Source organism: Cryptomeria japonica, chromosome 2 (assembly GCF_030272615.1).
Source record: "Cryptomeria japonica chromosome 2, Sugi_1.0, whole genome shotgun sequence".
In the NCBI taxonomy this organism is placed as follows: domain Eukaryota; kingdom Viridiplantae; phylum Streptophyta; class Pinopsida; order Cupressales; family Cupressaceae; genus Cryptomeria; species Cryptomeria japonica.
Window position 1 is genome coordinate 598,475,737 of NC_081406.1, and position 23,374 is coordinate 598,499,110.

At 35.7% G+C, this 23,374-nt stretch overlaps 1 protein-coding gene across 4 annotated transcripts in view; it reads right to left on the reverse strand.

The window, feature by feature from the left end:
* Positions 1-3,762: 3,762 nt before the first annotated feature.
* LOC131062986 (serine/threonine-protein kinase BLUS1) overlaps positions 3,763-23,374 on the reverse strand; it is a 133,000-nt gene continuing 113,388 nt past the window's right edge. For 2 of the 4 annotated variants that reach the window (XM_059216767.1, XM_059216766.1), the window contains 5 exons: positions 23,310-23,361; positions 23,146-23,207; positions 4,993-5,054; positions 4,829-4,880; positions 3,763-4,688 (listed from right to left, as the gene is read on the reverse strand). In XM_059216767.1, coding sequence (XP_059072750.1) covers positions 4,605-4,688; positions 4,829-4,880; positions 4,993-5,054; positions 23,146-23,207; positions 23,310-23,361 — 312 coding nt within the window. In that variant the 3' untranslated portion in view covers positions 3,763-4,604. Of the gene's footprint in view, positions 4,689-4,828; positions 4,881-4,988; positions 5,055-23,145; positions 23,208-23,309; positions 23,362-23,374 lie in introns of those variants that run through there. The other 2 variants (XR_009371592.1, XR_009371591.1) reach the window with 1 other exon arrangement.

Here is a 23,374-nt window from a genome sequence, read left to right on the forward strand (position 1 = left end):
GTGGTTTTCACTAACGCATTACGAGGATTACCAACAACCATTCTTGATCCTGTCCCACTGTCACTTTCATGTGTAGTTTTTATAGTCTTTTGAGGGGTCTGATCTGAAGTTGCAAATGATAGATTTGTAGTGTCAATGGCACTTGATATAGGATTCTGAATAGTATGAGTATCTACCACTAGTGGCCTCTTGCGAGAGATATTTTGTTGTTGCCCTTGTCCAACACCAAGACAACTAGTATCAGTAGTAGTACCCATGCCAACCCCACCAATCACAATGGCACTTGACTGAACACTAATAGGAATACTATCCCCAGATTCCCCACCAGTGGCAGTGGCACTTGATTCGCCACCAATGAGAATACCATGATGTGGTGGTGGTTGTGGATTTGAACCCGAAACAAATGCAAGTGGACCCTGAGGGTAATGAGTAGTACCTTTCCGTGATGAATCCGAAGAATCAAGTTCAATGATTGGTTTAACAGGAGCTTTTGATTTTGAATTTGATGGAAGTTGTACCTCAAGTGGATACCAAATGCCTTCTCCTCTGGGACCTAAACCACCACCTTCAAAACCCATTTTTTCCACAATGTTTGCCCCTTTGCTATATTTTTCTTTCATGGACTCATTGACTCCAACTAATATTTTAGGGATTGTAGTAGTTGTTGGAGTGGGCTCAACCTCATACTCATTTTCATCTTCACTCCTATCATATGTTGTTGTGGGATGCTCCATATTCCATAATTTGCTAAACTCTTCATCCTTGTCAATGGACTCAAATTCTGCACTAGTCTTTGGTTCACCGAGATTCTTCCTCATAGTCCAAAAATCATTTATTTTGGTTTGAGTCCAATAACTGTCTTTACATTCTTATAGAATTGTTTTGAGAATAGGTTTGTTAGATGATAGCAGATTTTACTAGAAATTGTAGGACCTCCTATTTTGGATGCCCTGACCCTCCTTTGTTGTCCTCTGTGTGTGCAATGCCATAATTTGTGATGACATTTCTTCTGTTGAAATGTTATTGTCAACAATAATTTTCTCCATCTCTTTTTTTACCTCATCCGAGGAGTCCATGTTTCTAAGCTTTTCTAGCAATGGTTTTCCTATTAATTTGGGGTGGGCACATATTATTAAAACCTTTCCAAATAAAAAAATCTTTATTAACAATAACATAGCTTAATTCCATGGAAGCATGTCACCCATGGATTTAACTTTTGAAACTAGACAAGCAACTTGTCTCAAGGGTTTTAGCATGGACCAATATTCTCAAGATGAATCTTAACCATTGATTAAGATAAAATAATTGGCTTCAAATACATGTGTCACCCGCAAAAAAACATTTCACTTTAAATACACATAAACCACAAACTTAAACATCAAAACTAAAACAATATGTAATTGGAAGTGTTTAAGCTTGTTAATCTTAACACGTGGCTTTATCAATATTGTTGTACATTAGAATTGATGTTTGTACATTAAGAAAATGAAAATGGAAATTAGATCCTTTTATATCCTTCAATATGAGGCTATTTATTTTTTTATCTACAAATGACTTGTAGTATATGGGACTATCCTTCATACAAAAGGCACTTAATTGTGCTAAAAACAAGGTGTACATTCTCTACCCCATGCAAGAATTGAGCTTGTGACCTTTCTTTGAAGAGTATAAGTTCTCCATCATGAGGTCAACTACTATATACTAAAAGTCACTACTCCTACAACTATGAAAATGAAAAGAGTTTTTCTTTTACCTATGAACTAAAAATGTAACTAAGATTATGAGTTCCATTCGAAATATCAAATTGTAAACTGAGTATGCAAAATAATTTTAAGGTAGTATAATGCATTATGGTTCCAAAGACATAGGGTGACCAAAGGACATAAGGGGCTTTTCAAAGATTGTGAACAATAATTATGAACTTGATCTAAAATATAAAATAACATTGAATGAAAAAACTAGATATTCATAATAACAATGTTAATAAGTATAAATGATCACAAAGACAAATTAATTAATAGATTAGCTTTTGACAAAGAACTGAAGAAAGTAAAATCAATGCAACATCTAGCACTAATTTTCTTCTTATAAAACCACCATATAGGTCAGATTCATGAAACGAGATGATTTTAAACTACTCTTTATTAAAACTTCATAGTACTCATGATGTGGGTCTATTAGTATTGTAGATTAATTGGAGATGGTGGATGCTTAACCTAGAATATTGTGAATGTCTCATTGCTTATCTAGAGTGCTATTGGAGCAATGTGTTGGATTCAATCCAATCAAATAAATATCATTTCTTACTACGAACCTATTGACAACCGATTGTGGGAGCTAATATTTAAAAATAGATCATGTTGAAGTGATTGCAACACATTTCAAGAGAATTGATGAGAATTGATAGAAAATCATTCTTAAACATACTTCTTTAATCCCTTTCATCTTTTGTAAATTGTTTAAGATTTTAATTAAGTATAAATTAGATTGTATTTAGATTAGATTCAAATTGATTCTTTGTGCCATATTTTTGAATTGTCAAATTTCTTCAGTTACAAGTCTATATTACTATCAATTTGTGCATATAGATATCATGAATGGGCTATTAGATTAGACATGTTTAAACTTGAATTTCATCTTGATAAGAGCATATTTGCAAACAAGACTTGTATTTCATTTTCTTTAGCTACTATTAAAGCCACTTAAACAGAGCATTAATTCGCAACCTCAAAATTACCCAAGCATTCCAAGAAACATTGATATCAACCTTTAAGAAACAATTCTCTTTTAAGAGGGAACCTTCCATTCCACTAGTAAAAAAAATTCATCACAAGTAAAGCTACCAATATCCATGCCTGTGTTACTCAAATAGGAAAACATGTTACTCAAATAGGAAAACACTTATTGTTTATAATTTGATGTGTTGCATAGTTACAAATCTTTATTCAAACATTTCTAAAAATCTATCGGACTTTCCCGCTTCCTAGAACTTCATGGCATTTCTCTCTAGAAATTGGGTGGTATTAGATATTTATCATCGAATGTATGAAGATGGCCTAACTATTTTCATGTACGTCACAACTATTAAAATCAACTTAACGGTGTGATGGTCAAGGTTAGAAGGTTGCAGTTTGATCCTCTTTTGTGGATGCTAATGTAGATCCGACATACCAATCAGCATGATAGTCAATACACGAGTGATATAATCAACTTATCTCTTAGATTGACATCCTTCAATACAAATATTTTAATATTTACAAATTATACGTGGTAGTCATGATTAAAACCTCACAAGATCGGCTCATTAAAATCGTACAAATTACCAAGATAAACAATACTGCAGATTGCCTAAGCTATGGACTAATGATTTAAAATATAAATACATGCAAAGCGGCTTTCAATTTGGCACTACAATCATGCCATTATGCTGAGAGAACAGAACAAACGTATCTTAAATTGCTCATCAATACTTCCAACTCGTTACCGTATAGTAATTCTGCAAATAAGTCAATCCATGGTATTGAGTCTGAGACACCAGGTGAAGTACAAATATAGGCATTATAAGATATCCATTCTTCAAGAATAAAATTGCTCAATAGTTTAGTTTGAAATCACAAACAGAATCATCCTAGGCTACTTAGACAACTCCCTCTAGTTTTCAATCCCTCCCACCCAAAAAGTCTCCTGTAAATGCAATGGCAAGGGCAATGCCAATTATAATACTCACTTGTAACCTGGCATATCAAACTCTGTTATCACGGATGAATTAAATCAGGAGATGGAACAATCTCATATATTAGTTCTTCATAATTTTAAGAAATTGTCTCTGGCACAGGCTCTGCTATCATCTATTTCTAATTGGACCATGATTCAAACGATAAATAAGATGATTAACTAAAACATCGTTTAATAATGCTTCATTAAACTGCCCCACAACAGCAGAATCTCAGAGCGCCTTATTTTATGTTTCAAATACATACTTCGCTGTAACTTGTAAGACAGTCTCAATGATGGAGAAACATACAAAACCAGCTGAATTTAAACACAACTTTGACTTCCTCACAAAGGAAGCATTTCTTACTAAAATTAAATGGCAGACATAAAGCAATATGCCTTATGGACTTGCCCTAACATCAACGTGTTCCCTTCAAAAATATGGGCTCTGAATGAAAACCCTACCGACACTCCATTGATGCATGTCGAACCATAGATTTTCTCTCATATTAGGTGGTAAGGATGCAAAGGGCAAAAAGGAATAGATAGATATTCTGAACCAGCAGAGGTTGTTGCCATTTTACATAGTAGATACTGTCAAAAAAATGAACCTTGGACAAATGCAAGGAACAAATGTTACAACAATAGGCACCAAAAACACCCTATAATCTCTAACCATGTACACTAGCTTACATTGACAGACATTCTGCAAAACCAAGCAGAATAAAAGAATAGTGGACTGATTTATATATAGATTGGCTATACTTCTGAGCAAGCTTCAACTAATCAGCTGTGATAGAATCAATGGACTCTGCCACATATTCTCCCCCCAAAAGGGAGATATTTCATTCAATTTGATGTTAAAATACAAGCACAAACAACATACAACTTCACCCAATATCACGATCTACCTCCTCTCTTCTGATTCTATCCTCCTCTTCTCTGTTGAAGATTGCATTCAATTGCCGTTCCAACTGTTAAACAACATCAATGGCAAATTGTTTACTTCAACCAGCATCAATAACAATTATCAGATTCTAATGTGTAATATATCAAGCTAAATATTCTACTACTGATGTTAGAGTTTGCTTTGCTTTGCATCTTAAATATTAACCTGAGCATTCTTAAACTTTTCTCTTTGTAACTCGTTGACAAGATTTGTCACCCTGAAAAACAAAAAATGCATCTGTCAGTAATCATCACTGGGTAGCGGGTATCTAGAGTTTCAAGATTATTTTCTTGCAATATTGTTCAACTATTACAACTAGATTCCTCTACCTGCTTTGCAACTCCGATATCTGCTGTAAGTGTTCTCGCTCATTGTCTGAAGAGCTCTCTACCTGTATGCCAAGGATGAATTAGAATGACAGTGTTAGATTTAATTCCAACATCGGAACAAGTTTATTGTAGTTTTGTAAATTTCAATAGCTTTTACAACTTATCTCATTCACTGTAGAGATTGAAAGAAACAAGCAGGCAATGTGAAGTTATGTGCAAAGAGCAAACATCCAAAAATTTTAGAGAGAAAAACAATCCAAAACATTAGACAGCAAAAAAATGAATAAGGCATAATTATCATTACAACCACTAATTTAAACTTGAATATTTAATAGAGCAGCAAAACTTTTAGAATTTTTTCTCCTCTACAGATAGCATCACAAATCCTAAGGCATGCTAAGTAATTATTAGTTCAACCAAGATTTCAAGAATGGGTAGGCTGACAAAGAAAAAAGAAAACAAGAACGATGACAAATATTACAAGCAAGAATGGTGTCAGCTAGGATGTTAAATATATATAACTCAACCCTGAAGGTGAACTGAATCCTTTGGAGATGAGATAAAGCTCCAGGTTCATTTAGTGTAAGGAAGCCAGCTTGTCTAATCTTTTGCAGAATCAAGAATCAGCTTGCTCAGCTTGTTCAGTCCAAATCAAGAATCAAGAATAAACTTGTTCAGACCAAGGCAAGTTCAAGTCTTGTAACTATAATGGATAGACAATATGAGGTTGGTAAATATGATTTTAATCAAGCCTTGTTAGCATATGGGCCTTACCAATATGCTAGAATTGGTTGTTTCTAGGTCAGGTAAACCAACTGGTAATGAGTCGTGTCCCACATTCCACATCTTTGCCACATTACCTTGAGTTTGTTTTGTCACTTCCACTCTTGGTTTCAACTTTCAACAATGGCCCACACAAAAACCAGGCAAATAGGGCATTGCATTTCCAAAATTTGCAATGAAGCCATGCCATCCATTGGGATCAATTGGGTATTTTCTATGACTATGGATTCCTCAAACAAGGGTGGGATGAAGATTCAGGGACATAGGGGTAGATAATATTCATTGTTGTAGATATAGATATACAAGGAAAGTTTTAATATCCAGATGATAGGATGATTTATAGGTTTATGTATGTAGAAAATGTACTGTTGACTGTATACATGAACAATGCCTTTGAGGTTTTTGTTATTGGCCCTCATGGATTTTGGTCATAGGCCCTCCATTTATGGAACACCTTCTTATTGTAAATTTTCAATTTAATATAAGATGAGCCTAACTTTAGTTCAATGTTCTACTAAGACATCTCCTAAGGGATCTACGTAATGTAATGTCCTAGAAGCAGGCACAAAATGTTCCCTATATTGCTCTTTTTTTAAGCATTTCTTGTGTTTTCCTTGGACTATCCCTAAAAAGAGTGTAACTAAGGATGTCATGACATCCCTGTAACAATTGGTCTTGATCAATAGCAAGATAAAGACCAATTAATTGTCATTTTCATCAACAATAAGCTCAAGCTGAAACAAATTATGGAAATTCCAAGGATCACGATGAACTGGGTGGCTGCATCTCGTCACTCTTGCTATGTCATGTCCCGCCTATTAACAACCTCTTACCCAGAGTAAACAGAAATAAATAAATCCGAATACACCATCGATCAGAAAATCGTCTCATTTATGAGACTTAACAATTTTTTAAGGCTGGATGTTGGCAGATTAGAACTTAAACGTTCCCAGTATTCTTCCCATTGATAGCCAGTCTTCAGTCCTAACCAATCAATAGACATAATCATTTCTAAAGCCTCGATGGATAGGCACTAACCCCCCATGATTCACACAGCAAGAGTATCCCCAATTATTGCAAAAGGAATCAAGTGAATTGCAAGTCAAAAGGTGTTTTGTCTCTTTTTCTTTTGTTTATGCCTGTCTTTGTATTCTTGTTTATTAGTTTTTATTTATTTGCTTTTCTTTTTATTTTCCTTCTCTTTCAACCTATAAGTATTTATATTCTCATGTATATATTGATACTTACAAGCTTAGCTCATACTTATAAGCTAAGTTGCAGGGTTCGCCCCCCTAGTCCTAATCTGGTCCGGTCCTGGTTTGGGGTCCTAGTCTAGTCCGCTTGTGGTCCGGATAAGGTCCGTGTTCCACAGGCATGGTTAGTGCCAGGACGGACCCAAGTTGAACCCGAGCGACCGGTGGCCAAAAAAAAACATTTTTTTTGCAAAATTTAATTTTTTTTTTAAATCTACCACTTAAAAAATGAAAATAAAACCCTAAAAGTGAGTTTTAAAACATAAACTTGGCTCATTTCTCCTCATTTGTGTTGCCCGGTTTTGGAGCATCAAAATCGGGGTTTGGAGGCACAACGAGCTTTCAAGGCGCGAGACCTGATTCCAGAGCCGGAGGCGTCAAAACACAATTTTGCCTGGCATCATGCATCTAAATCGAGGTTTGGAGGCACAACATGTTTTCGGGGCGCGATTCCAGAGCTGCGGGCGTCAAAACGTGATTTTGACTGGCATTGTGCTCTTAGGACCTCGTTTTGTAGCTCTCCTAATTTGTGTTGCAAACAAAAGTTTTTTGCTAGCAGGTTGAAGAAAGGGTGAACAAAGTTTGGCTTCCAAAATCAAACAGGAGTTGAAGACTGATTTTTGAAGCTTCAACAAGTGTTGTAGCATCATTTCCACGCATTAGCAAGCTTGCATTGGCTGAAAGAGGTAAGTTTTTGAACATTTTTTTCAACTATTTTTTGTCTCATAAATTGTAAAACATGAAACATTAATTGTTTTTCATTATTTTGTTTTTGTTTTGAATTTGTTCATATTATTCTTGCCATAGGAACTAGAATGGCATCTACTTCTTCCTCCATTGGCACAAATGAACAATCAATCTCAAAACAAAGAAATTATCCAAATTCTCCTCTATGGAAGTATGTTGACATTATAAGACCGCTTCCAAGAGGTGGGGCATTCAGTTGGAGATGCCAAGGATGTGGTGTCGAACGTAATAGTTCATATTTTCAAGTGGCAGGCCATTTGTGTGGAATACCAAGAAGAGGCATCAAAAATGCCCTAGAAAAGCAAGTAAACCTATATCAGATGAGACAGTGACAAAATATATTAGGGAGCATGATGCATCAGAAGAGAGAGAAGCTTGTAGATTGAATCAAATCGCACCAAAAAAAACAAAGGGAATGCAACCCCCATCTAATCTCAATGTTGTAGTAGAAAACCAACCCTTCTTTTCCATAGTTGAACCTCAAAGTGAAGCATCCTTGACACACAAAAGAACAAAGAAGCCTTTAGAAACCGCATTTCAAAATGAGTCGAGCCATTGTCGACCAAGATGTAGCAAGGTGCATATATCATAGAAACGAGACTCGGACTCGGCGTGGACTTGGCAAGGTTGACCCGAATCGAGACTCAACAAAAAATCGCGAAGACTCGACACGACTCAGCAAAAACTCGGTAGGACTCGGCAAAAAAACAATTTCTAGTGAGTCTCCCCTAGAGCAAGTTCCTAGAGAGTCCCGAATCTATGAGACTCGGCTAGGGTCACTCCGCTCGAGACTCGCTAGGAGTCCTACCGAGTCCCGGAACTATGGCATATATGCAAATGGGTTGGCTTTCAATGTTGTTCCCTCCCCATATTGGAAGCAAATGTTGAGAGTGTTAATGAAGCTCCAAGAGGGTATAAGGGCCCAGATTATGAGAAGGTACGTGGTACCTTATTAGAAACAGAAGTGAAGGGGGTTGAAGATGGATTGAAACCCATAAGGAATTCATGGGCTGAGACAAGTGTATCAATTGTTTCAAATGGGTGGAAAGATTCTAAAAATCATCCCTTTATCAATGTCATAGCAATGTCCCCTAAAGGGGCAATGTTTTTGAAAGTTGTGAATTGTTAAGGCCAACTAAAATAAGGCCAATTTATTGCAAATATTCTCATCTCCACCATTGAGTCAGTGGGACCCCGCAATGTTGTCCAAGTCAAAAAATTGTAGCGTTGTTGGTTTGTTGGTTGAGGAACGCTATGATCACATCTTTTGGACACCTTGTGCGGTCCATTCACTCAATCTTATGCTACAAAAGATTGGGAATAAAATTAAATGGATCAAAGATGTGTATGCAAAGGTTGAGGACATCCAGATGTTAATCACAAACTACCACATGTCTCAAGGGATTTTTAGATCCTTTTTGAATTTGGAGCTATTGAAGGTAAGTGAAATAGTAATTTAATTTTACATTGCTTTATTTTTAAAATTTTCAATGTTCATAATATCATTGTGTAGGATATATTGTGTATTCTTCTTTAAAGTTTGGCTTTATTTTTTAATCATTTTGGCATTAATTTGTGTTATAGGTAGCTGAGACTCGTCTTGAGACAACTTATGAAAGTTAAAGTGACACTTTGCAATATGGTGATCAGCACCAATTAGACTATATGGAAGCAGAGTAGTGTTGACGTTTTTTTTATGACAGCGCCTAACACAGAATAAAGTTGCCCAACGGTCATTTTACTCTCTCTTGATCAAAGTACGATTGTATGCTAAGATTGCAATAAGTTCAAACAATCAACTCCAAGGTTCCTATTTGCAAATGGACGTGACTTAGTAGGCTTGATGTGAAATGTTGGTAATCCAAGGGGACTTACGTTTGAATAATTCTTTCACTCTTTTGTTGTGGATGGAACTTCATCATTAGATATAGCAATTTTGCGATGCTTCTGCTTCAATCGAACTAAACTAGAATGGACTGAAATTAAAGGGGAAAGGGTTAAAGGATGTAAATCTACTCCTAAGGGCATTGATATCAATAGATAATGCTTTAGTGGACAAATTCAAAATAAACCAAGCTCTGTTTCGCCAAGTTTAACTACAACTCCATAAGAACCAGTGTAATCTTCTGAGGATGTTGAAGGATTTTCACATTGAGAAAGTGCATTTGAATACCCAACATGACACAATCCAAACGACTATTCACAATCAAACTTAGCACAAATTTGGTGGCTCGGGCTAACTTTACACTGCAACTTATAATCAACAAGATGCAAAAAGTACGAACCATGGAAATTCATCAAGCACCATTACATTCTCTATTAACATCAAAGCACTATACTAATTCTACTCTTAGTGAGGAAGGTGAAACCATGCAAGTTTTGAAAATTAACTTAAGTGGACACCATCAGAGAACAATGTTTCACTGTTATCATCTCAAAAACTTATTGCAACAATTTCATACAAATCTCCCTCCCTTTACAAATGAGGGGGGTCACCCCTTTATATAGGCTTCCAGCCTTGAGTATATGCAAACCCTAATTGGAGTTTTTCCTAAAAGATTCCCCACACATGATGCAACAAGGTGGGAATCCACAATAAATGCCCATTATGCCCATATACAATTAATTACATTACCACCAAAAATGGTGTCCATTGTGCATTGAATGCACCACTTCTTTCAAATTTGCCCAATATGCACTGAATATTCCTCCATGCAAAAATCGCCCCATTATGTCATAAATGCACCATCATCTCCACATGCGACGACAACATGCAAAAGAATCAGCCATTATGCCATAAATGTGGCAGCTACATGCAAAAAGATGCTCCATTAATTCAACATGCGTTGACCCGATTGCCACTTGGCGAGAAACCCTTGGAGAGAGAAAATTTAATTCATGAAGAATTTTCTTTGAAGTTTTGAATTTTCCTTACCTTGGACAAGCTTTCCCATTGATTTTCAACATTTCCTATTTTTTAGGGGATTTTCAAAATTAGGGTTCCAAGGTCCAAGGTCCAATACAGAGAAAATTCTCTCGCAAATCCAAATCTATCATCATTTTGAAATTCGGATAACTTTTGATGCCCAAAAATGGACTTTTCAAAAAAATTCCGAGAGGGAATTTTCTTGTTCAATTCATCCTTGATTTCTTCCTTGCCTTAAAAATTTTATCTTCAATTCATCCTTGGGTGTGATTTCCTCCTTGCTTGGAAATTCGTCTTGAAGGAAGGAATTTCCAACACTTAGTCAATTTTTCACCTTTCCTGGAATTCTATCCTTGAGGGAATTTCCAACACTTAGCCAAATTTTCACCTTTTCCAGGAATTTTATCTTCAATTCATCCTTGGGTGTGATTTCCTCCTTGCTTGGAATTCCGTCTTGAAGGAAGGAATTTCCAACACTTAGTCAATTTTTCACCTTTCTTGAAATTCTGTCCTTGAGGAGGGAATTTCCAACACTTAGACAAATTTTCACCTTTTCCAAGAATTTTTGCCCTGAAGGAAGGAATTTCATCACTAGGCCAATTTTTCACTTTTCCTGGAATTTTGTCCTGAAGGAAGGAATTTCCAATGCTGAGCCAAATTCTCACATTTTCCAAGAATTTTGACATGAAGGAAGGAATTTCCATCACTTCGTCAATTTTTTCACTTTCCTGGAATTTTGTCTTTAAGGAATGAATTTCCAACACTTAGCCAAATTCTCACCTTCCTGGTATATCTTCTTCTTGGGTGAAATTCTTCCTTGAGGAAGGAATTTTTTTGAATTTTGAACCTTTCTTCCTAAACCTTGATTCTTACGTCTTGCTCCCAACCTTGGGCACATTTTGGAACTAGAGAAGAAATTCTGGAAATTTGTTCCTTGAGGAAGGAAGTTTTTTTGTGCTCTTTGAATTCATCATGTCCACAAGGAGCTGTTTGACCAATTTTTCACATCTCCTAATTTTTAGGAATTATTTCTAAATTTGAGCTCCAGGGTCTAGGAGAGAGAAATTTCACTTGTTTAGCCAAATCTTCTTTTTTTTTAAAGTTTGGATGAATTCTGATGCCCGAAAAATGGAATTTTTTTTTTTTCCCAAGGGGAAATTTCTTTTCCAATTCATCCTTGACTTCCATTTTCCTTGCCTTAGAATTTTGAGTTTCAACCTTGGGCGTGGAAATCACCATGTGAAGGAATAATGATTTCTTGTTGATTTTCCATGTCTGCCTCATTTTGACGGCCTAGCACAGACTTGGGCACTATTTGCACTGAGTGGAGGAATTCTTCCTTTGCTTGACTTTCCTCAGCATCTCTAATTTGGTGCTTGACCCCTGACTTGGGCGCTAGATGCTTGGTATGGAGGAATTTCTACTTGGCTCAAATTTTCCTTGCTTACCTCCATTTGGCACCCCACCTCCAAACTGGGCACTAAATCCATACCTTGAGGGAATTTGACTTGTCCTTGACTCTCCATGGCACCCTTTGTCTAGCACTATGATGCACACTTGAGCCTTGTTTTACTCCCATGGAGGATTTTTCAACTCTTGGTTTTTCAATGGTGCCTTGGTTTTGGTGCCCTTTACCTGACTTGGGCGTTACTTGACCCTAATGGAGGAATTCTGAATGCATGATGATTTTCCTTGTCACCTTGAAATTGACACCTATTCCTAACCTTGGGGGCTGAATTGCTAGTGTGGAGGAACTTTGAGATTTTCATGTTTTCCTTGATCTCTTGGTTTTGGCTCCTGAGTATCTCCTTGGGGGCGAATTTGGCATCATGAAGGAATTCTTGGTGTGGAGTAAAAATCCTCCACACCCTTGTTTTAGCGCCCTCCATCCTCCTTGGGTGTTGTTTGGGCATGGTCAAGGAAAATGGGGGTGGAGGAAAATTCCTCCGCCACCCACCCCTCTTTAGCGCCTATGCTCTTCCTAAAATGCCAAATCCCTTATGCCAAGGAATTCGACCATACTTGCACATTTCTACCTTGGAGAGGATTCTTGCTTGGTTTCTTGTCCATACTTAGTCAATTTCTTGCTCATTATTTTCCAGATTCAAGATGCCATATTTGGATTTGAAGTGATTTTGCCAAACCTAGGAAAATTTGAACATTTATGGATCAAGATGTCATATTTGGAATTCAAATTTATTTTCGTGCCTTGGAGGATTTTTCAGTGTTTTCCACTTTTGCAATGAGTCCCACACTCAATTTTTTTGATCAGTAGTCTGCTTCTTCAAACTTTTTGGATTTAGAAATATTCATGAATGCTCAATCTTCAATGCCAGGAGCCCTACCTATTGATGAACCTATTTGGAATAGACTTACTATAAATAGTAACTACTTCAAAGTGTTAAGATCAAGGCAAAACAAGACACGGGGAAACTTATTAAAAATAGTAAGTTTGATTTTTTGGCAAAATTAGACCAATCTGGGAGGCAGTGAAATCCCTAAAAAATAGGAACTTTCTAAAAATAGAAAGGTTCTCAGAATTTGCTCAAATTTCACGTGCAGGTTCTTTAAAGGGCCCTCATTCCAATGCAATACTCGGTTTTTCCAAAACCCTAAAGGAAAGGCCTCAAATCCAAGTCTAAAGGGTGAAACCCTAAAACAGACAAAACATGCTCCAGACTTAGCCAAAATTACAGACTTGATCAAGCTGACCCCCAAACACTTGCAAACTCAAAGGACTAACGAGACTGCTACGAAATTGACCCAAAAACCAAAACCAGAAGACCAAGAGGGCCTAAAAAGTAGGGGGTTCCCATTTGCAATGGGGTGATGTGTGAAAATGTCACAAGAAGTAGCTGTGAGAGGGCAGCAAAAATTAGGGAACGGATATTGAATGAGTCATCGTGGGATCTTGTGACATATCTCCTTAGTTTCACTGAGCCCATTATGAGCATGATTCACTATACTGACATGGATAGGCCTTACATTGGTGAGATTTATGATGGCATTGACTCAATGCTTGAAAAAACGAAGTGCATTATAAATGCAAGAGAGAATGATCCTGAGGAGAAATTCTTCAAACAAGTAGAAGCAATTGTTGTAGAAAGGTGGAATAAGATGACCACTCCTTTGCATCTTCTTGCCTATGCCTTGACACCAAAGTGCTATAGCAATCAATTTCTTGATAAGCCAGGAAGGATTCCACCATGGAGAGATCTAGAAGTATCTGATGGGTACAAGGCAGCATTCCTTAAACTATATCCTAATGATGATTTGCGAGATATTGTTACAAATGAGTTCATAGAATTTGCAAATGGAAATAGTCTAAGTGTTGATGTTCTTCATCATAGATCCAAGAAGGATGCTCATAGTTGGTGGTAATTCCATGGCACATGCTTCCAAAACCTACAACCCCTCACTGTGGAAGTTTTATCACAAGTGTGTGTAATTAATTAAAATTTATCACAAGTTTATTTATAGTTTACTTTGTCTTCATAGGTTGCTAGTAATTTTTCATTTTAATTTTTATAAATGTATAACTTTAATTGTTTACTTTGTCTTCATAGGTTGCTAGTTCATATGCTTCAAAAAGAAATTGGAGCACATACTCTATCATCCACTCAGAAAAGCGCAATAGGTTGCTATTAAAAAGAGCAAAGAATTTAGTATATGTGCATTCCAACCTACATCTTTCACACAAGCAACGTGACTACAACCAAGGGGAAACGAAGATGTGGGATATAGAACCAAAGCATACTGACTTGGATGCTTCCGCTTCTTAGCTTGTTGCATTTGATGACTTGGATAGCAAGCAAACTTAGAGTGCGAGTGCAAGTGCAAGTGGCATTGGCATTGGTTAATCTAATGTCAATGTCAATGATGAGGATGAGGAGGAGGAGAATGAGGATGATGAATTAGAGAATCCATTTGATGATTAAACTTTAAATTGTTGAAAGTTGAAACAATGATACTTGAATATTTTGTCATTTTGATATTAAACTTGATGTATATGATGCTATTATGGTATGATCATGATGCTACGATTACAAATTTATGTTGGTTTTGTTGTTTATATGATGCTATATGACATGCTAATCTTAATTCATGCTATATGTTTTTGTACTAATGAACTCAAACCCCTTTTCAAAAATTTGCGACACCAGTTCTTTGAACCTGAACTAGTGCTCGAACCCGAACCGACAACTTAGCTTATAAGTTTTAATTTAATTTTTATTAGTTTGGATATATACTTATAAAGCATTAATATTGATACTTATTATACTAATACTCGTATATTAGTATTATTATTATTAATATTTACAAGTATATATATTGAATGACCATGAACACATGGGATACAATAGATGTGATATACCACCACCTCCTTAAACGTCTTTCCTCACTTTGTCTTATACCCTCCCAACCTAGTTTATTCCTCTACCATTATTATAAGTTGCAAAGCTCTTGCAACTAAAGCATCCTCTTCAATAAAACAATGTGGGGTGCAAATTAGGTTCCTACAGATTTAAGGAATCCCTTCCTTAAAAATTGCAGAATAGTGCCAATACGGTGTGGTGGTTGCAAATGAATGTTTCACCCTCCCACACATCCACCATAATCTATTTTTTATGACCCACTCAGTTTTCCAATATCCTTGAGTGTATTGTCCATGCTTACAGAACAGTTTCGTGTGTAAGACAGACTATTCATATGGTATCTCTTCCTCAATATAAAGATTTTTTTCGCTGACAAGTCTGCAGATACAAAAGCATTTGCACCTCCCTTCCCATCTGCCATGACATTTTTTACCTGCTCAGCTTTTCCAATACTGTTGAGTGCATCATCCATGCCTCATTCCAAATAAATGATTGTTCCATTTTATGAAATTGCAGATACAATAGCATTTCTGAAGCTCTGCAAATTGACTCCAGATACCAGCTTATCGCAAAAGAAGTTAAATGTATTAGTATTAAGCACCTGTCGAGAAAAAGAAATTGATATATGAGAAGCTAATTAATTTGCCATGTGATGAAAGTTTGCACAAGGGTATCAAACCCAATTTTAATACTGTCCCACAAATAAACAGGAAGTAGGATGTGCAGGACATCAAGAAGTGGTAGTGGAATGATGCCAAGGAAATTCGGATCTATCAGCAAGGACCTGTCCAGGAAAAGAAATAGATATATGAGAAGCCAATTAATTTTCCATGAGATGAAAGTTTGTATAAGGGTATCAAACCCAATTTTAGTGCTGTCCCACATATAAACAGGACATGGGATGTGCAGAACATCAAGAAGTGGGGATGGAATGATGCCAAGGATCTTAGGAATCACGTTTAATATTGCGCATCCTTGGCTAACTTGCCATCTATCAAAAGTATGGCATACTAAACAAATTCAGGCTATGTTAGATATAACATTCTGACTCAGCTTACTCGCAAACCTCACTGTATGTGTTACTTTTCAAGAGTGCTTTATCAAAGATGTATAAAACAGAAATGAAAGATGTCATATGGATGAGGCATTAAGAAATCCAGCTAGCATATTTGATGAGGTTCTGTTTGGTAAACAGATTTGTCACTGTGATGTATCATTGAAATCAACACGACTCGCCCAATGGGCAGCAACAAATGTTCACAATGGTTGAAGAAATCACAATTAAATAGGTAATTTTCCTCTGCGTTTGAGAGGGCATCTCCCTTGTATGATGGGGGTGTTTGGGGTTTTTGTGTAATTCTACCAGAAAGCGTATAAGGCCAGATATAGGAAATAAAAAACACATATTGAGAAAGCCTAGATGAAAAACATAAGAAAACACATACAATGAACAAAAAGAGGAACATGTGTAGATTTAATGTAACGAGACAGTCTAATTTGACTCGCACTGACAATAAGAAAAGTGAAGACTCGGCCGTTTTTTAGTTTTCACAAAACAAATGAGAGAAAGGATGAGAAATGCATTCCCATACCAAAGCAAGAATAACATGGAAATTTAAGAGGAACAAGAAGAGAGAGATAACAATCTATAAACTGTGCATCACATTCCTTCAGGACTGAACACTAATTTTCAATCGTTCAACAGTAACACATACAAAATAAAGAGAATAAATGAAGCATATATTTGAAACCAAACATAAGAAACATCAAGAGGAAATCAAAGACACAAAGTTCTATAGAAATTTCCTTATTCTTTTGACATACAATCTCAAAGTCTTTAGAATATTCCCTGTACCATCTGTTGTGTATATTTGGCAAAAAGTAATCACCAATTATAAACCTATTTATGTAACCCCTTTACTATGACATTGCTTTACATTTAATAACCCTTTTTGGAGGTTTACAAGTATTTTTTAAACAAAATGAAATTAATTCCGGTGAATAGACCTCCAAAACATTTCCCTTCAAACACTAACAAAATTAACTTTTAACTAAAATAATAAGTCTTCGTATAATTTTGATGGTCATACAGTTGTCACAGCATTTGGGCGAACATTTGGCATGCGCAGGCTGTAGGTGCACCTCCCTCTGAAGCATATGATCAATGTTCCACAAGCAAAGTCTTCAGGTGAAGACTTCCAAGGCAACTTGTTGAATAATTTGTGGCTTTATAACCTTCTGAATAGGAATTATTAAACACTCTTTGTCCATTCAGATAAACCATTCCATTCGCAAGCATATGACTGGACCAATTTTCTGCATTTAATGTTGAAGATCATTCCTTTGCATGATGTCTGTCACAGCTGCAAACCTCACATCAGTTGGAATAACTATATCTCACACCCTTTACTACTCTGTTATAACTCAAATGAATTATTCCCTGCAACCTTGTCAATTTAACCTCCATGTATTTCAGAATTAACTCATCGATATGTTACTTCTTTCTCTCTCAATTTTAGAGATCTTCCTAGGAATATGCTGTGTTTTCCAAGCTGGGAGCTTCTTCTTCTTCTTTTCAAGAATTTTGCAAAAGAAACCAGAATCTTTTCCATTTTATTGATCCAACAAGCTGTGACTAGGTAAAGAAATATCTTCAGAATAATCTGGTTTCAATTACAGTGTATTTGAAACAATGTTGCTATCTCTTCCAACCAATCTACCTTTACTAGATTCAAGAATCATATCATGTCTCACTTAAATTCCCCAAAATATACTTGTTGCTATGCCTAAACTGACATTTAAAAAAGTTAGGAAGTACTCATTTGAATACTAGATCTTGCACTTCTATGCATTGATCCTTAAACAGATCTAGTTGTAATATATCAAGCACAATTAACAATGGAAGCTGTCAGATGTGGAACCGACTTTTCCTCTACCTCATGTTAACTACAGCCTATGACATCATGGTTACCATGGTAGACAACATATTTAAAAGGTTGAAACTTGAAATAAAAAATTTATGCTTCAATCTTTGACATTAGATGATGCTCCATTTGTGGAAATTAAAGCATCTTTCATACTATATTAGTCACACTTCCTTGTTTAGCTTATCTCAAATAAACTAGAGAAGCTGACATTGTATGTGAATCCATTTTTCCTTAATTTGAATAACACATAAAGAAACAATTTGTCAAACAGTTGGCATGGTTGTTTTGTGACTTCATATTTTATAGTTCCCATTTCATAGCACTCAATCAGAATGCTACCAAAGAGCCTTTGCTTGAAATTTTATAGGGTTTTTTCAACAAAACCATGAGTGTGCAAATGTAATCAAAATGTTCTGTAACTCCACATTAGCATGAAGCGCTTTTATTTTTACTCCAATTGCTCTCTTTTTTTATGAGGTCTATGCCCTGTATAGACCTCCACTGTTGAATTCGCAGCTTCTGCAATCCAATAAAATAGTTTCCATTGTCATATGAGAAAGATTATTTAATATAAGTTTCAATGGATGTCTGTATAAGCTGTTGTGGGAATTGGTTCCCACAAATACAAATTGCATTTGCCTGAAATCTGCTGCAACCTTTTCTACAAATCTATTACCTGTGCATTGTAACTAAACATTTTTACAACCCCATTTTAGCACAGGAAAAGATCAAGCAGGTAAAGGACGTGATTTGGCAAGTGCTTGAAAATTTGTAAAGCCTTTTGAGCGATTTCATTTTGTACAAATATTGCAATCGTTGCATACTATTAGATTACAGCTATGTGACGCTTTACTTTAAATGATTTACATGCTCTGTTTTTGCTTTGCAACACTGCAAATTGCAATTTCTTGGAGGTTTCTGAAGCCCTTTCAACCAATCCATGGCACTGAAACACAACATCTAACAAGGATCTGTTTAAATTATGCTTTGGTAAATGTCCATATCCTTGTTTGGGAGATGTTAGCAAAGGCCGTTGAATTTGGCTTTACAGCTGCCAATAGCATTTGCTTAAGATTTCTAAAACATTTTCAACAAATCTATTTTGAACTTAACCTGTAATCATAGCATTCTAAGCAATTATATTTCTTCTGAAGTATTTTGCTTTCGTTCATGAGGAAACGCAGGACTTTTAGGGTGGCTTGGAAGTTTTTCCACATGTGCATTTGTTTGGCAAAAGTCTGCATGAGCATGAAAAGTCCACATACCCTTTTTTCATTATTATGATTTCTTTTAATATAGAAGCTGTTCAGAGCTTTTATTTGCAGAGAGAAGGAGTAAGGAACCATTACTTTAAGACTTTCCTTATATGCCCCTCCACTACACTTTTTTACATGAACAGGTTGAGAAAGATTTTCCGTTCTACTCCTTGCAGTAATTGTGGGATTCTTGGGGATGCAGGGAAGTTAAGATGCTTTGGACTTCCACTTTCTCCTTTGGAGTTCCACTTTCCCCTTTTAATATCAAGCAAGCTTTTTTTCAACCTTATGGACAAGGAAGAAGCAGAAATGCAAGGGTATTTTACAATTCTTATGTATGAAAACACAAGTTGAGTCCACTACTCCTCTTTATGATTTTAAAGCCCACGAGTGTACCAAATAAACTTGTGCTGGCATCAAAAAGAATTAATTTTGTCCGAATTTAATTTCCTTATAGCTGCAAATCATGATTGCATAAGCCAATTTCCATACATTCTTAGATTACTCCATTGTAAATGTGAATAAAAATTATGACTCCACTCTTTCACCCATAGTTGAAAAACTCAGACTCTGCAATGACTCGGCAAGCACAAAATATTTAAAAAACTCAGGGAAAAACTCAGCAATAACTCGGCAACTTTATCGAACATTTGAAAGTATATTTTTTTAAATATTCTTCAAAAACACATATTTATATAAATTTAATATCATTAGATTTATTTTTTAATTATATTAGAATAAACATATATTAATAGAAAACTATTTAAGTCATAATAGTATTAATTTAACATCATAGTATTAAAAATTTATGTCTCATAGTATTAATTTTGTTAAAATAATATTAACGCATTACTATGTTGATGGCTTATTGATAGTTTATATTGTTCAGGTATTTGGTGCTATCATGATTACACTAAACCTATTTCATAAAGTTTGGCTGGAGGGAGATTCTAACAACATTGTTAAATGCCTAAAGGGTCTATATGTTGGCAATTTGGAGGAATTGATTATGTGTTGCATTGATGTTTGTCATTGATGTCAACACTAGCTGTTTTGTTGTCTACCGGCTTCCAATAGAGTTGCTGGATTATGATATTGATCTGGAGATTTATCTCCGATATGTTATAAAAATAATGATCCATCCTCACTTCTCTAATAACTTGTGGATATCCTTGAGTAGCATAGGATCATGATACAAGATAAATCAAATAAAATATAAGACTCGTTGGACCAAGCATGTCAACGAACATTTTGATCTTCTTGCCAAAGTTAAGTGTTTTTTTTAAATGATTTTTGATAGGATGTCCATTGTAGGAAAGATGTATACGTAGGACATGATATATGATAAGGTACATATTCTAGGAATGATGTATCTATAGAGGCACATTTTTTGATAAAGACTCTAAAACTGATAGGCTATCGATCAGTAAGGTTGTACACTAGCTCGATAGTTTGTTCGTTGATCCATGATTTGTTAAGATCGATATTATGTATGATGTTTTGATTGTGTTTGTTCAAAGTAAAAAATTCAAAAGCCCAAAAATATCAAAATCCATAATAAATTCTCTCTTTCTAAGACACCGACACTTTGAACAAACACAATCAAAACATCATACACACTAGCTCGATAGTTTGTTTGTTGATCCATGATTTTGATAATGGTCATCTTCTATTTTTAGCGGTCATCTTAGTTGTTGACTTATTTAGCTATTTAGCTTTTTAGTCGACTTATTTAGTTTGTTAAGTTAGCTAAACTTTTTAGCTTATTTGATTTCACTTTAACGACTAGTTCTATTTATAGAACATCGTCTTGTAACCTCTATATATACGTGTGTATATCATTCAATGTAATCATCCGATTATTGAATCATTCATTCAATTTATTTTTCATGGTATCAGAGCAAAGAAATAAAATTAATATCATAACACCTGCAGTGTCTTCTGTAGGGTAATGAGTATGATGACCATTAGGGAGGGTGTTAAAATAATATTAATATCTTCTATAATGGTCATCTTCTATTTTTAGCAGTCATCTTAGTTGTCGACTTATTTAGCTATTTAGCTTTTTAGTCGACTTATTTGTTAGTGTTGGAAATAAGCCACACCCGGACTGACGATGGACTGGTCCAAGAGGGGCCAGTAGCTCAATGGTAGAGCACTCCAACAGCGTATGGAAGGTCCTAGGTTCGAGTCCTAGTTGGTCCATGTCTCAACATGGTATCAGAGCCAGTTCCAAGCTAGGAGCCCCAAGCACACGAGAGGTGTGGCTTAAGGGGGGGTGTTGGTGTTGGAAATAAGCCACACCCGAACCAATGATGGACTGGTCCAAGAGGGGCCAATAGCTCAATGGTAGAACACTCCAGCAGCGTATGGAAGGTCCTAGGTTCGAGTCCTAGCTGGTCCATGTCTCAACATTATTTAGTTTGTTAAGTTAGCTTTTCATTATTTAGCCTTTTAAGCTTTTTAGCTTATTTGATTTCACTTTAACAACTAGTTCTATTTATAGAACATCGTCTTGTAACCTCTATATATACGTGTGTATATCGTTCAATGTAATCATCCGATTATTGAATCATTCATTCAATTTATTTTTAAAATTTTACATTTAAATACGTTGGGTTTTTATGTTTGCGAGTCTTTCTGTGAGTGACTCGGCTGAGCAAATGACCCGCGAGTACTCGCAAGTCTTGCAAGTACTCGCAGAGTTTTTCAACTATGCTTTCACCCATCGAGCAACTTAATTAATCAAAATTTGGTGAATTTAATAAAATCACATGGTGAAATTGACTTGTGGCCATATGTTGAACCTTTAAATAATCGCAAATCCACATTTGACAACCACTCCTACCTGAATCTGGACTTCCATGCCATATTTTGAGAAGTCACACAGAACTTGTTTTTAGCTTCCCAAGCTATTTTGCAACTTTGTGGAACTTAGAGCTGTGGAGAATGAAGATGACAAAAAGTACATCGTGATGATATACCTGTTAAACTTTATAGAAAACCTGTATTGCTCTCACTGAAATTTGATCAACCATTTAATCGCCTCCACAAATCAGGTTGGCAGGGAAGTTGCAACACTTTAGGATTACAACCACAATTGACGACTTTGACTTCATAAGCAATTCAACACTTCAAAATGATTGAAGACATGTGCGACCAGGATTAATCGGCATGACTATTAATGTTTTTTATTTGACTAAGCAAAAACAACAAAGAAACTCTCACATGCAACTCACGAAACTCAACACGACATTCAAGAAATCAACATGACTACACATGTCAATTTAATGAACATGGAAGTTTAGAAAAATTTCAAGTTCAAAAACAAGGATAACTAGTTCCTAATGAGCTATGTTGTGATGTTAAAAATGATGCCTATTTTATTAAGGGGAAGCTGTTTCCTAATATTGTTGGTAGCTAGATCATTTTGAGACTATAGCATTACTGACAAGTGAAGACTCTCTTTACTGGCAACCATTTGCAGGAAAGGAATGATTATGGTGGACACATCGTTGTTGAGAACATTATTTGAAAAAATATTTGTCTAGTCGGCATCTATTTTTATTGGAATGGTGTGATGCAAAGAACCTATTTTGGCTCATCCTTCTATATCACCCTTAGGAAACTTCTATGATGTGTAAAGGAGACAACTCAAACTGTTGCAACAAATGACATACTCAGAAGTTACTTTTTATATTAAAGTTGGCAACCAATTCATAATTTTCCCTCCTTGCTTATGTTAAGAGATAGGCCACATAAAATGTTTGGCTTACCAGTTACTACTCATTGCATCTCCCCATGTATCTCAACAGTTTCATGTCATGATGTAATATGCACACTTACAGAAAAGACAAGTAGATATCATTTGTACAAAGCATTTACCATAAAAATTTCTGCACCAATTTGAGAAGTAGATTTTGAAGCAAGATTACTTGACCGATATGCTGTCAAAGAAAACAAAATGAGGTTTTAAGTGCAAATTCACGTTTAACAAAGATAATTGTCATTACAACTTTTTTTAGAGAATCAAAAAGTAAAACCAATACCTGAAGAAGTTTCAACATGACTCATATACTTCATCACAGCAGCAATTTGATCCTATATATGCAAT